We start from the raw sequence: 14,402 nt of genomic DNA on the forward strand, positions 1-14,402 counted from the left end.
AGAGGATTTTCTAGGTGGAATATTTGGTAGAAAGTCATTCTTGGTTCACCTGCAGCAGGCCTGATGCTTCTGAGTGCCTGAAACCCAGGATGAGGTCTGAGATGAAGTGGGACAAGTCTCTTTCACTGGCTAATCACAATCAGTATTTTAAAAACAAAGTTTCATTGACTGTGGGTGTTTGAGAGACTGTGGAACAGCTTTCCAGAGAATTGAGCTGCTTTTCTCACTTCAGCAGTGCTGCAGGTGCTCATACTGAATTCTGAAAATTAAACCCCAAGTGTCAAATTCATAAAGTCAAAGATAAGTCTGGAAAATGTTGTTGCAGTTGTGACAATGGTTTATTTTGGGTTTTTATGCCATGTATCAAGTCATAGTAAGAAAAAGAAAAGGACAACTTCTATACTGGTTGTCTGGAAAAAGCTGCTCATCTTTACATCTGCATTGGAAGATCTGCATGCAGTGTGCAGCCCAAGATCAGTTTTCTCTGCCTTTATTGGAAAATGTTCCTTAAAGACTAAATGAAAATGAACATGGGTTTACAATACCAAACTATAAAAAATTTTAACTGTTGCTTGACAGCACTTGCAAGGGGATTCCACATTTCTTTTCCTTTTTTTTTTTTTTTTTCAATAAAAGAAATCTGAAGCAATCAGATTTCAATCAAGAACTCTTGATTGACAGTTCACAGATTTATTGTTTTCTTTGGTGGCTTTATCTGGTTGTGAACATATGAATCAGGAAATGTCTAGGGGAAGCAGAAATGAGAATACAGAAATAATTTTGAGCTTCCCATCTCCCCAGGAAGAGCTTTTCCATGAGAAACATCCTGTGTCAGAGCAAGAAGTTCCAGGATGGAGATTCTTTAGGGATGTGTAGGTTAGAATTAAGGATCTCAGCACTTTGGATCACAGAAACTGGACTTGACACCCTGACTGTTCTGTAAATCCCTGGCTTTGCAGGAAATCAGCTGTATTCTGTAGCTGAAAATCAATGAGTCTTTCTATAATTAGTCATTGTTTCTACTTTATTAACAATGTTTTTAAAATTAAAAATAACAGACTAATATTTTTAAAGCAGTATTACTTCTAGTTCTCTAAAAGTTAAAACATTGCATAAATAATTTCTGGAAAAAAAATAAATACTTAATTCACTCTCTGAAATGATACCTTTTCTCTCTAGGTTCTGGTGCCACATAAAATCACTGAAAAATCTACCAACATTGCAAATTTCCACACTTTATATTATCTCAGCATAAATTCTACAGGATGTATACAGTATGTGACAATTCACTTTCTAGCAATATTCTTTAATGTAAAAACACAAGCATTAATCTGAGTGTTGAGAAGCTAAGTAAAGGAAAACTTAGTTTAGGTGTCAAACTAAAGACTTATCAAAGCTGCATATCCTAAAGACTTTTCTAGAGGAATTCCTGACTTAGCAGAGGCTCACTTTTAATGCAGAACCACCACCTTACTCACAGAGCTTGGTTTGCACAGTTTTAGTGCTACAGAGTGTGTGGCCAGGTAATCCAAACTCTACAGAACAGAAATTGTAAATGGACTTATCTAAGCTGATATTAAACATGTTCTAGGAAATAAGGAATAATCAGTATTTTCTGTGTTAAACTATGGATAATGTCAGTTGTTTACGGGACAAACATCAGTGAGGTTATCTGGTTTGGGAGGAGCATCTTTTTCATAAATCTGCTCCACTTAGGAGAATTTGTTGAATTATCCCTAAAACAAATCATTGCTCTTAAATCAATATGGTTTTAGTTGCCAAATCTCAGTTTTGAATTTGTCGATCCCATAATCTTTTAATTAAAAGTATGAAATAGATTTGTCACCCTTCTGAGTGCACTAGTGTCATATTTTGATTTCTGTGTTGGAGAGGAAACACTTGGTGCATGAGGACACCTGCTAGAGTGTTAATTTTCCATCAGTTTGACTTCATTCACCATTACCTGAAATCCCTGCTACCCCAAACTTTCTACAGCTCCCTCAGAGAATCCAAACTCTCCTGGTGCCTCCCTAATTGCAAGCTTGCCCTGCATCATTGACTGGGAAAGGGATCTCAATGTTCTTTTCACATGAAGTGAGTGGAATGATTTCTAGCAAAGCCTGATTGTCACGGCAGCTTCACCCTCCTCTGCCTTCCTGCTCGCTCAGGACACACAAACTCGCCTGGACTCCAGGGGTGCCCGCAGCTCGCTTTATCTCATTCTCCTATCAGACCATAAGTGCTACAATCTGATCGATTTGTGCTATGTGAGCCTTTGACCCAGCTTAGCAGAAGGAATTGGAACCTACTGCAGTCAGAACATCGTGCTGTGGCCTCTGAGTGCCTTTTGATGGTTTAGAAAACATCCAGAGCCGCTAGTCCGTGTCACCCAGAGCCACCTCCTAATAAGCATTTTCCAGCTCGTGCTGGTTGGATTTGCCGCTCCTGGCTCTGGACAGATGAGGCTTCTTATTCTTCTGGGGCCGGGCGCCTTCCTTGCCGAAATCCTTGAGCTCGGACTGGTTGTGGTAGCGAGTGTAGCGCTTGCACTTGCAGGAGGTGACGGCTCGGAATTTGTAAGTCCGAGTCTGTTGCTCGGGACAGGCCAGCAGGACGCGCTGGGTGCGGGTGTGCGCGGGGATGCAGCGATAGTCCAGCGCCTGCTGCCGCCACCACTTGCCGCGGCCGATGGAGTTGGGCAGCAGGTGCGAGGGCTCGCACTGGCCCGAGCACAGCAGCTCCTTCACCGGCTTCAGGCTGCGGCACGGCCCGTCCGTCACGTAGCGAGTGGTGCGCAGCTCCCTGCAGCTCAGCTCCGAGGCGTCTGCGGACAGGGGACACGTTAATTACTGCAATTCCTGCAGTTCCTCACCCCCTGCAATTCCCCAATTCCTGCAATTCCCCAGTTCCTGCAATTCCTTCATTTCTCTAATTCCTGCAATTCCTTCAATTCCTGCAATTCCCCAATTCCTGCAATTCCCCAGTTCCTGCAATTCCTTCGTTTCTCTAATTCCTGCAATTCCTCACCCCCTGCAATTCCCCAGTTCCTGCAATTCCTTCATTTCTCTAATTCCTGCAATTCCTCAATTCCTGCAATTCCTCACCCCCTGCAATTCCCCAGTTCCTGCAATTCCTTCATTTCTCTAATTCCTGCAATTCCTGCAATTCCTGCAATTCCTCAATTCCTGCAATTCCTCACCCCCTGCAATTCCCCAATTCCTGCAATTCCTTCATTTCTCTAATTCCTGCAATTCCTGCAATTCCTGCAATTCCTCAATTCCTGCAATTCCCCAATTCCTGCAATTCCCCAGTTCCTGCAATTCCTTCATTTCTCTAATTCCTGCAATTCCTCAATTCCTGCAATTCCTCACCCCCTGCAATTCCCCAATTCCTGCAATTCCCCAGTTCCTGCAATTCCTTCATTTCTCTAATTCCTGCAATTCCTTCAATTCCTGCAATTCCCCAATTCCTGCAATTCCCCAGTTCCTGCAATTCCTTCATTTCTCTAATTCCTGCAATTCCTCAATTCCTGCAATTCCTCACCCCCTGCAATTCCCCAATTCCTGCAATTCCTTCATTTCTCTAATTCCTGCAATTCCTGCAATTCCTGCAATTCCTCAATTCCTGCAATTCCCCAATTCCTGCAATTCCCCACTTCCTGCAATTCCTTCATTTCTCTAATTCCTGCAATTCCTCAATTCCTGCAATTCCTCACCCCCTGCAATTCCCCAATTCCTGCAATTCCCCAGTTCCTGCAATTCCTTCATTTCTCTAATTCCTGCAATTCCTGCAATTCCTCAATTCCTGCAATTCCCCAATTCCTGCAATTCCTTCATTTCTCTAATTCCTGCAGTTCCTGCAATTCCTCACCTCCTGCCATTCATCAATTCTTGCAGTTCCTCGCCTCTTGCAATTCCCCAGTTCCTGCAGTTCCCCAATTCCTGCTAATCCTTCATTTCTCGAATTCCTTAATTCCTGCAATTCCTCAATTCCTGCAATTCCTACAATTCCTCACCTCGTGCAATTCCCCAATTCTTGCAATTCCCCAATCCCTGCAATTCTCCAGTTCCTGCAATTCCCCAGTTCCTGCAATTCACCAATTCCTGCTAATTCCTCAGTTCCTGCCATTCCTCAATTCCTGCAATTCCTCACCTCCTGCAATTCCCCAATTCCTGCAAATCCTTCATTTCTCAAATTCCTTAATTCCTGCAATTCCCCAATTCCTCGAATTCCTCAATTCCTGCAATTCCTACAGTTCTTCACCTCCTGCAATTCCTCAATTCCTGCAATTCCCCAGCTCCTGCTAATTCCTCAGTTCCTGCCATTCCTCAATTCCTGCAATTCCTCAATTCCTGCGATTCCCCAATTCCTGCTAATTCCTCAGTTCCTACCATTCCTCAATTCCTGCAATTCCTTCATTCCTGCAATTCCCCAATTCCTGCAATTCCTTCCTTTCTGCAATTCTTCAGATCCTGCAATTTCTCAATTCCTGGTCATTCCTTAATTCCTGCAATTCCTTCATTCCTGGCACCCACCACAACCCCCACACCCTTTCTCCCTGTGCTGGCAGTGGGAAGGAGGAATGGTTGGGGGAATAAAGGTGTTTTTAAGGACTTCTTTTAATTCTTATTACCCTTCTCTGCTTTTTTATTAATAAGGTCACTTTGTACCTCTAAGCCAAGCCTGTTTTGCCCTTGGTGTGTTTTTCTCCTGGTCCTTAACCCATAAACCTCCAGGGGCTACCTGCAGTCAGCTCAGTTTATCTTATTCTCTTTTCAGACCAGAAGTGCTATAATCTGACAGATTTTTTGGTTATTTTTTTCTCTCCTCTGCCCAGCTGTGGCAGGGGAGGGTGAGTGAGTGGCTTTTGTGGGTGCCTGGTGCTGGGCCAGTGTCAAACCACAACAGCTCCTGCAGCAGATCCCTGAGCTAGACACAAGCTGAATGTCTTGAACAGCAGATTTTCAGGAGAAGTATCTCAAAAGGCTTATTCATGCAGCTCCTGACTATTCAGCTACTCCAGCTGTAAAACCCTGGAGGAACAATGTCCAAATTGGTGAATAAAATCCAGCAGGTACATTTCATGTCAGTGCAGGGGACAGTGGAACTCTGGAGTCCAGCCCAGCAGCAGCTGGGAATTTTGGACAATATTCTCCTGGTTTCATTTACACCTTCCCCCACTGTTCTAGTTTATTGACTTCAGATGTTGACTCCAGATTTAAATTCTTTTGCAACAAAAAGTGTTCCTTAAGTGAGTTTTAGCTTCCAGGTTATAGAAATCACAGGTAACAACAGCACTAAGGAATTCCCACTGTTCAGGCACCAGCTTTTCCAAATTTACTACACTCTGTGGCAATTCCACATATTTCCCCTTAGAGAGCCAGAGGCACCTTTTGGCTCTTAGGATCCTTACAGATTTTTTCCTCTCCTTTTTCTCATTGGGCAGCTATAGGCAAATGCAGCATTAGAAAATCCAAGATTTCTTAGCAAGTATTTAGAAACTTTGCAGTTGTAGGAACATAACTTTTCCCAAATGTGTTTCTTTTCCCAAATGACATCCTTGATTAATTGACTTGGGAAGACACAAAATTTGGTTTTTAAGTGTTTATCAATTAACTTCATCTAGACAAACACATTAAAGTTCTTGTTTTAGTCAAAAGCACAGTTTTAACTCCGTGGTGGAAGCCTTCAAAGGGCAGCTGACAGAGAAAGCTGTGGCTGTCAGGCCCATTCTCCTCACTGGGTACAAGGTTTAGTTCAGCAAAAGAGAATTCTGACCCTGAATCTCCTCTTAGTAACACAATAGTATTTGTACAGAATTTTAATTTTTGGTTTTCCTGTGAAACACAGAAACAGGATTTTAGTGCTCAAATTTGCATTTGTCAAAGTGTATTTATATTTGTCAAAGCACAGCTAGCAAGATTTCATTTTTGAAAAGTTTGAAGGACTGCATTAATGAAATTAAGCAATCCTTGTTAGCTGTGACAAAAATACTGGCAAACTGAACTCCACGTGCACTTTAGTCTAACACTCCCAAAGCATCTGAGAAAATTATGTCTGTCTGTAAATAAAATAATGTGCTGAATAAGGTGTACTGTACCTCCATAATGCACAGGCAGTTAAATATCCAGGCATTTGCCTCAGCTCTGCAGGTGATATTATGTGCATTTATGTCCTGTCCTGTAACTGTGCAAAGTCACTCAAGGTCTGGTGCATATATTCCAGAAAGGTCTGGCCACTCTGGATCATAATTTTGATTCTTTATGTGAAATATGCCAAAATAAGTATGCAAGACCATTGTGTATCTAAAACAACTGCTCAGTCTCCTTCAGTATTTGATTTCTTAAGTGTTTTCACTTCAAAAATCTGCAGTGGGGCAGATTCCCAGTTGATTCAGACTAGTAAGAGGCTAAAAAATGAAGTTATTGAGATATGACAAGAAAACCAACCTGCTGTGACCTGCTGGTTGTTGGGGCTGCCTGGCAGGAACAGAGTGCTCCCCCTCTTGGAAATTTAAAAAGCTTTTAAGGTCACAATCTTAAAAGCATTTTTTTTTATTCCTTTCTTTTAAAATATTGTTAACCTTAGGGTTTTAAATGCCTTAATGACAGCTGCAGAAATTCACAATTGCCTTCCAGTGTCCCCAGAAAAAGAAGGCTGGTTAATGCACAGCAATGGGAATTCTAAGTTTGATCTGTGGCTGTTGCTCTGTGCTTTATGCTGTGTGTCTGGAGGACCAAGCTTGCCCTATTTTCCAGTGGGAAACTTTTTTAAAGCTGCTTTTCTCTGTTTGGTGTCAGCTTTCCATCTTCTGTCTCTCCTCCAAAGTCTTGCATCACTGCTAAAGTTAGACATTTGGCCAAGTGCAGTGACAATGTAACTTGAAGCATTTTTGGCTGCTGGAACCTGACTGAAGATCTGCCTGTTAGCAAAGGACAGCACACTTCTCTCATTTAGCTGAACACAACCTCAGTGTGACACTTTTGATGTGTGATCTTAGTCACAACTGCTGTGGATGTTCCTAAATATCACAAATTTATATTATTGTCTCTATTGTCAACCCATTCCCCCATCCTAACATTAAAGAGAGAAAGGTAACTTGTGATATTTCCTCACAAAACACAGAGAAGTGTTTAGTAATATCTACTACAAGTTTTATGGTTTGGAGTTGTCTGGGCAGAATAGCAACGTTCAACAGAGAGACAATGTTTGCATCTTAAACTCCAATTTATTTCTTTCTTATGTTCATATTCATACTTCTTTAACAGAAGATGCAAATCCCTATCACTTAAAGCAGCTGGGCCACAGCTAAAAGTGTTAATAAACAAACATATATGATAACAAGTATTCTTTTACAAATTATCTGCTATGATTCAAATCAGCAATAATGATATTTTTCTTACCATTAAGCTCTGGAGCTTGTTGTATGTGTCTTCCTCCGTGTTTTGCCTGATTCATTGTGTTGTTGTTGCTGAAATTCGGCTCCATGGGTGTTTCTGTATTTTCAGTGATCTCAGGGATGATTTCTGTAGCATCATTTTTGAACATCTGCCACCCTTGTGCAGGCTGAAATGTGATTTGTGTCAGGATGCAGACAGCACACACAGCCCAGGAGATCTGCATGGTGGCAGCTCACAGATCAGCTTTTCAGCACCCTGACACTCCCAGATCCCAGGCAAAGGCACATTATTCCCCTTTTTAAAATCCCTTTTAGAACCAAGCCAGCCAATGACTATACAAAGTGGGAAGGGCCAGACAACTCATTCATCTCAGCTTTTGTCAGTGTGAAATAAAATGGGTGTGTGGGGGTGGGTTAGTGACAATATTTTACAAGTTTCATGAAAAACTTCTCATATTCACCTGATTTTTGAGCCTGGCAAGAAATGGTTACAGACAAGACTACCATGAATTGCAACCTGACAAACCTTTCTGCAGTTTTTTTTTTTTTTTCTAACAATGGTGTTAAAATTAAATAATTAAAACCTGATTCTGCCTCCATCCATATTTGAAACTTTGGTCTTTTCCAAAGGTTTTTCAGACTTTTGACATTTTGCTGTTGTTATTCCTCTTCCCTTTGCTCCCTGTATAAAGTGAGGAAATCTAGGAACTCTGGCTCAGTAGTTGTGCTTTTCACTCTCTGCAGGGAAATTATTAGGTTAGGGTAGATTTCTTTCTCCCTTTTTCAAAACAAGGAGCTCTAAATTTTGTTTCACAAATATACTGGAAAAAACAGGGAAGAACTTAGTTTCAATATGAGAACTTACTTTTCCTTAAAAACAGTTTGCTTGGAATATGTTTTTAGGTTAAGCAGCCAGAATGTTGTATATCATAATTTTTGATGTGCTCTTTCTCATATTTTTAATTCTTGGAAAAAACTGCCTAAAACATGTTTGCATTTGCTTTAAATTCATAGCACACTGCAACTTCTCCTGACATTCTGTGAAGTATTGAATACAGGATATTTGCTTATTTTAAACCCAAGAGCTTGGCCAGACTGATTTCCAGCCATGATATAACCAACAAAAAGAAAAAAAAATACTATTTTAGGTCTAGGGAATTTATGCATTTAGGCCTAAGATGTATTCATGTATCATGTTTTAAAATCTCATCTATGATATTCTTCCTTGCAAAAACAAGATGACAGTGGTGAAATTATCATGATTTCTGTGTCTCAAGACCACCTACACTTTCAAGTTATTTGCAAATAAATCAATTAATCAGAAAGCATCTCAGCCTTTAGGGAGGTTCAGATACCACAGTGAGCTTGTCAGAGCTACAGCAAAGCAAATGTTGGCTCAGAGCAGCCCAGCACAGGGGTGTGTCACTGCCACACTTGTCACTGATTTCTCATGGAAATGTTTCCTGGAGATGGGAATAAAAAATGATTCACTGTGACTTTCCCCTGTGGCTGAAAGACTCAGAATGGATTTTGCATTTCATTCTGGCAATTCCCCTGAGTGCTACCAAACAGGGGGGTCACCAAACTGAGGGTGTGGGTGTGCCCTTGGTGTGCCCTGGGTGAGGAACAGCAGCACTGACATGGGGACATCTCACCCTCCATCCACACAGACAGACAGATGGACACATACAGACAAACAGACAGACACACACAGACAGACAGACACAGACACACAGACAGACACACAGACACACAGACACACAGACAGACAGACACACAGACAGACACACAGACACATAGACAGACAGACACACAGACACACAGACACACAGAGACACAGACAGACAGACACAGACACACAGACACACAGACACACAGACAGACACACAGACAGACACACAGACACACACAGACACAGACAGACAGACACAGACACACAGACACACAGACAGACACACAGACACATAGACAGACAGACACACAGAGACACAGACACACAGACACACACACAGACACACACACACACACACAGACACACACAGACACACAGACAGACAGACACACACACACACACACACAGACACACACACAGACACACAGACAGACAGACACACACAGACACACACACAGACACTCCCAGCAGGTGCACCCTGACACAGGCTGAGCTGTAGCTCACCTGCTCCCTGCATTGCTCCTTTCCTGGTATCTGAAATACATTATCAGGTGCTTTCCTTCTCAGTCTTCTGCTCAGCCAGAAATCAGAAACCAGCATTCTCAGAAGTTGTTCTCCCTTCTAAATACTCCAAGGAGTGTCTAAAAGAAATCATGCACTGTGTTTTATACTGCAGTGTGCCCTTACTGCCAGCTCCCCTTCCTCCTTTCCTCCAGCCCACACTTCAGACATTCAACCATCTCAGAAATTACTGTTTTTATGGAGGAATACAACACACTATTTTCTTTCTACAAGATTTTTTCTCCTCAGCCAGTCAGGATATATCCTTAACACATTCTTCAATACAGACTGTTGTCAAATAATTTGTCTCCAATATGCTGATTATCTTTTCTCTATAATCATCACCATCATCATCATCAGTGGCATTGATTATCTTTCATTAACTTTCTCTTTTCTCAGAGCAGTTAATGATGGTCTCACAAATACATCAAACCAAATTCCCCACTATTGCAAATGTTCTGCTAAGCATAATTTTGCACACTTACATGTCATAAATCTATTTTTGGCTAAGAGCTAAACTGAACAAGTTGTGAAGGACTTGAAGTCCTGAAGGACCAGGAGCTAAACAAAGATTTTGGTATTATTTTGGTCAGATAGGAATACACCATCACATGTGGGTATTGTCCAATAGAGCCCAAAGTGCCATCACACAGAGAACAGCTGAAAAGCAGAACAGGAGAGAACAAAGCTGAGTGCTGGTAATCACTGAATTCTTGCTACCTCTTTACTCTCCTGTTTAAATGCCTTCAGAATTCTGTGTATCCACCAAAGCTCAGTTTCTGTGAATTTCTTTTAATGTAATATCTGCCTAAAGAATATTTCCAAAAGGTATCATTGCTAGTGCAGGCCTAATAGAGAGAATCTCATTTAGAGTAATCAACTGTTACATAAAACATAAAAATCTTCCTGATGTAGCTTCTCTCAAGTACTTAATCAATGCCCTGTATTAACTGTCTTAGCATTTATCTGTATAACCCACTCAGAGAAATAATACCAAAACAATTCCTGAATGAAAAAATCAGAAGCTATGTTTAGCCTGTGGCTTAAAACTTCTTGTCCATAAGGTAGGAGGACAGTTTAATAAATGCCAGGATTGAACCCAAATCTCAGACATTCAGATTCCTTAACTACAAAAACATTCTTTCACACTCTGTAGCTGCTTGCCTCACAGTCCTTTCTGCAGCAAAGCAGACATGGTCTGTGCTGCAGTCCCCTCCAAAATTTGAGGTTTGTACTGTTAATGAAACAGGAAAAAAACCAAAATGTTATCAAGGATAGAATGTTCTCAGAATGAACCTCACTACCAGGGTGGGACTGATACAGGACACTTTATATTCAGAGCTGAGCTTGTTTTCTAAGCTGAAAAACTCCAGAAAGGAGGAAAGGAAAGCCAGGAGCCAAACCCACCAGGAGTGGGGACAGAATCCCAAGGGAAAAGCTCAAGGGATGGGATAAAGACATTCTGATAGGAAAAGCAAAAAGCACACAAAGCACAGAGGGATGAATTCCTCCTTGGGCAGAGGGTGTGTTCAGGCACCTCTGGGCCAGCAGGAGCCCAACACGTGGAGCTGTAGCTGCACTAACACCCCTGCAGGCTCTGTGTGCTGACAGGGTGCCAAATGCTCTGCAATATCCGTTTGGCCCCTGGGCTCAGCTCTCTCAGGGTGTCTCCCCCCACTTTCCCACCCCCAGCAGAAAAAGGCCTCAGCTCAGTGTCAGCCCTGCTCAGCAGTAACAAAAACATCTCTGTAAGAGCATCCAAGAGTGAAGTTACCCCTGCCCAGCCCAAAGCAGCAATCAGAGCAGCTACATTGGCATCCTGTGCTCAGCCTGCCCCCATCACTGCTGCTCCCTGAACCCAAACCTCCATCCTGGAACTGCCACTGCAGCACTGCCCTGCAGGCACACACAACAAACTTTCCATCTCAAACACTTGTTTTTTGGTTTTTTTTTTTTTCCCCATGATGATTTTTTTTTTCCCCATGCAGCCTTTCCCAATCAACTTTCAGCTGTCTCAGAAGAATTCTGCAATGCCACAGAATGAGTACAGCAATCTGAATGCTGTGGTGTGATCTCCTGCAAGGAGCCAAAATAAATGAATTCTTATTATTCTCCTACCAAAGACTGACAAATCACTCTGGTGACTTGTCTTTTTCAGTGCTAAGAATCCTCTGCATTCACACAACAGCAGAGTTCAGGATTCAGTGGTGACTCTCCCAAGCCTACAGCTCCATCTGGTGAGTCAGCCAGCCAGCAGCATCAGCAGACAGGAACTAAAATTCAAACACACAACCAACACTTGATTATTTCCAGGATTTATTTGCAGAAGAAATTAATAAGACATTAATTCTCACCAGCAAATCCTTAAAAGACACCTCTCAGGCTTGTTGTATTTTGACTTTTACTTATTGGTGAAGCCCAGGAAGTAATTTTAGAAGAAACTTCTGTGCTAAACTAGGAAAGATTCCACTTGATATTCTTCTCTTAATGCTAAAAACATCATTGTAAACTAATTTAACTAATATAAAAAATAAAAGAAGGTAGGAAGTCCTGCTTCTACTTCTGGCATCAGATTTTTAATTAGCTCTGAACAACTGAAGGCAGCTCAGTGAAAGTATCTAAATTATTAAAATAAACATTGCTAATACTCTTTCTGCTGTTGTTCTTTGCTGAGGAGGAGGAGGAGGATGTATTTGACAGAAATTTGTTTTTCAGCTCAGAACCATGCATTATTATTTTATATACAGTGCTTCTCATCTCCAAGGCCTTTTATGAAGATGAATTCTCCTATCACCAATCATAATTACTGTAAAAATGTGTCCAATTTTAATACAGGCTTAGCACCCAACAATGCAATTACAATACAATGTTTTGTGGCTCTTAGCTCTGCATTCAGATGCCATTAATTCTAAATTTGAAGTAACTCCAGGAAATGTTCACTTTTCAGCAGTGCACCCTTCTCTCATGAAGTGTTTCTGGCAGTACCTGAGGTGCAGATCCAGGTACAACATTTATCAACACTGTAGTCTCACTGCAGGGCCAAAGGATGAAGAAAGAACTACAAAATGTTATTTTTGCTTCCAATCTTATTTTTAGTTGCAGATTTCTTTCCTGTACTTATTAATCAGCCAAGAAAGGTTTAGTTCAGTGTGAGTAGGTGAATTTAGTTTTACATGTATCATCATTTTGTCCATCTGGACTTTCATCTTTGCTCCTTGTTGTAAAATATTAGTAGCTTCTCACCTTCTCTCTTCCCCCTCCCTCTAACTTCACTAACTCTTTAAGTACAAAAACCCAAAGCTGTTTCATTTTCTTTAACTGGGCTGGACTTGGCATGGTAAAGATCTTTGTTCCATGACAGATGAATATTTTATAGACACCCTTCCTTCTCCACAGTGCTATCCACACAAGAATTACCACACTGCCATTCAGGATGAACGTATTAATAAAGTCCTGATCACACTATTTTGGAAGTTTCAACTCCAAAAGCAGAGTGTTGCTGTTTGCCATAAACAGTTCTTTTCCAAAGTATCTTCCTGAATTTGCATTCTTGAAAGGGAGCTCTCACAGCAAAGGGCAGGTGCTCAGCAATTTCAGAGGAATAAAAAGTTCTATTTCTTCCAATACATTCTCAATTCCATTTTATATGGAAAGAAACTCTCATTCCTATGTTTTATACAATCTTTCCTTCTACAATCAGGAAGAGAAACTTAGGAGTACATAGCATATCACTGTGGATTAGAGGAATACAAAATCTTCCTGGCCAGCTAAAATGGGCAGAGGAATTTGCAACAGGACTGTACTTGGAGAGCAAGGCTGAGAGGGAGGGAATGATCCATTAATGGAGCAGTGGTCTGACATTTGAACTATTTTTAGCCTGCTCTAAAAGCAGAAGTGGTTTTGTTGCTGAGTTGTTTATCAGTAATATTAAAAATTATGAACTGTCTCACTTTTAAAACCAATTTATAACATTGTTACTTATGCCTCTCCACCCTCACATTACAAAACATTTGCTAAATCAGTTTTGTTACACTGAGATAAATGGGGCAGAGTTACCATATGAGTGACCAGTGTCCCATGAAGTAAAAGATTTATCTTGAATATAAGAACACATTCCCCTCTTTTGATTTTCAGTATTTCTTGATATTGACAACTACAGAAGCATCACCATAAGATAAACAGGTTCAGTTTTAACAAACCATTCTGACAACTCCCAGTCTATCCCAGAGGAGCAAAGTTCTAATGCCTAATGGTTTCTTAGCTCTTTAATGGACTGGAATTTTGACTTCCAGGTAAAAGATAAAGTACATTTATGGGAATTTTCCTTTTTATTTTTTCCTTAGAGTGCAAATAGGTGTTAAGAATGCATGGTGTGAGACAAGAAAAAAAAATCTATGTTCATAGTGAAAATTTTAAAAGGGTAATTTATAAATTTGACTGCAGTAAGAAAAGTCAGCATTGTAGAAAAGGTAAGGCCAGTATTCCTATTTCTAAAGCCACTACTCCTATTTCACACAACATGAAATTAGTAACTAGGACTTTTGAAGAAGCAATTAATCTACTCTTGATTAAATGGATCAATGGGAGAAAGCAGACAGGTATGTAATTAACCAGGGGAAATGACTACTGCTTATTATTAATGAACCATCCTGATTGTAAGCAAGCACTGAGCACTGAGTGACTGTGGAGATGTGACAGAACACCAAGTGGAGAGTTCAACTGTCACTTGAAGGACACAACAGAGAAAAGGCTCCTTGATGTGGCAGCTCC

The 14,402-nt window shown here is 41.0% G+C and overlaps 1 protein-coding gene across 3 annotated transcripts; it reads right to left on the bottom strand.

Moving 5' to 3' along the window:
* Window positions 1-299: 299 nt before the first annotated feature.
* SOST (sclerostin) lies at window positions 300-11,854 on the bottom strand. 3 transcript variants are annotated; one of them, XM_079327521.1, is made up of 3 exons: window positions 11,751-11,854; window positions 7,404-7,566; window positions 300-2,824 (listed from the first exon to the last, which is right to left on the bottom strand). In XM_079327521.1, exons 2-3 carry the CDS (start codon window positions 7,546-7,548, stop codon window positions 2,403-2,405), a joined length of 567 nt encoding a protein of 188 aa, XP_079183647.1. In that variant the 5' UTR covers window positions 7,549-7,566; window positions 11,751-11,854; the 3' UTR covers window positions 300-2,402. The 3 variants fall into 3 exon arrangements, with proteins under 3 accessions (XP_079183647.1, XP_079183648.1, XP_079183646.1); XM_079327522.1 differs by lacking the exon at window positions 11,751-11,854 and adding an exon at window positions 10,353-10,849; XM_079327520.1 differs by lacking the exon at window positions 11,751-11,854 and having other exon boundaries at window positions 7,404-8,803.
* Between the last annotated feature and the right edge of the window lie 2,548 nt (window positions 11,855-14,402).

Source organism: Erithacus rubecula (assembly GCF_903797595.1).
Source record: "Erithacus rubecula genome assembly, chromosome: 27".
NCBI classification, from domain to species: domain Eukaryota; kingdom Metazoa; phylum Chordata; class Aves; order Passeriformes; family Muscicapidae; genus Erithacus; species Erithacus rubecula.

Coding starts and splice junctions, on each gene's coding strand:
- SOST (XM_079327520.1), bottom strand. CDS start 7,623: ATGCAGATCTCCTGGGCTGTGTGTGCTGTCTGCATCCTGACACAAATC. Junction 2,825..7,403: donor ACAAGCTCCAGAGCTTAATG/GTAAGAAAAATA, acceptor CCCTGTCCGCAG/ACGCCTCGGAGCTGAGCTGC.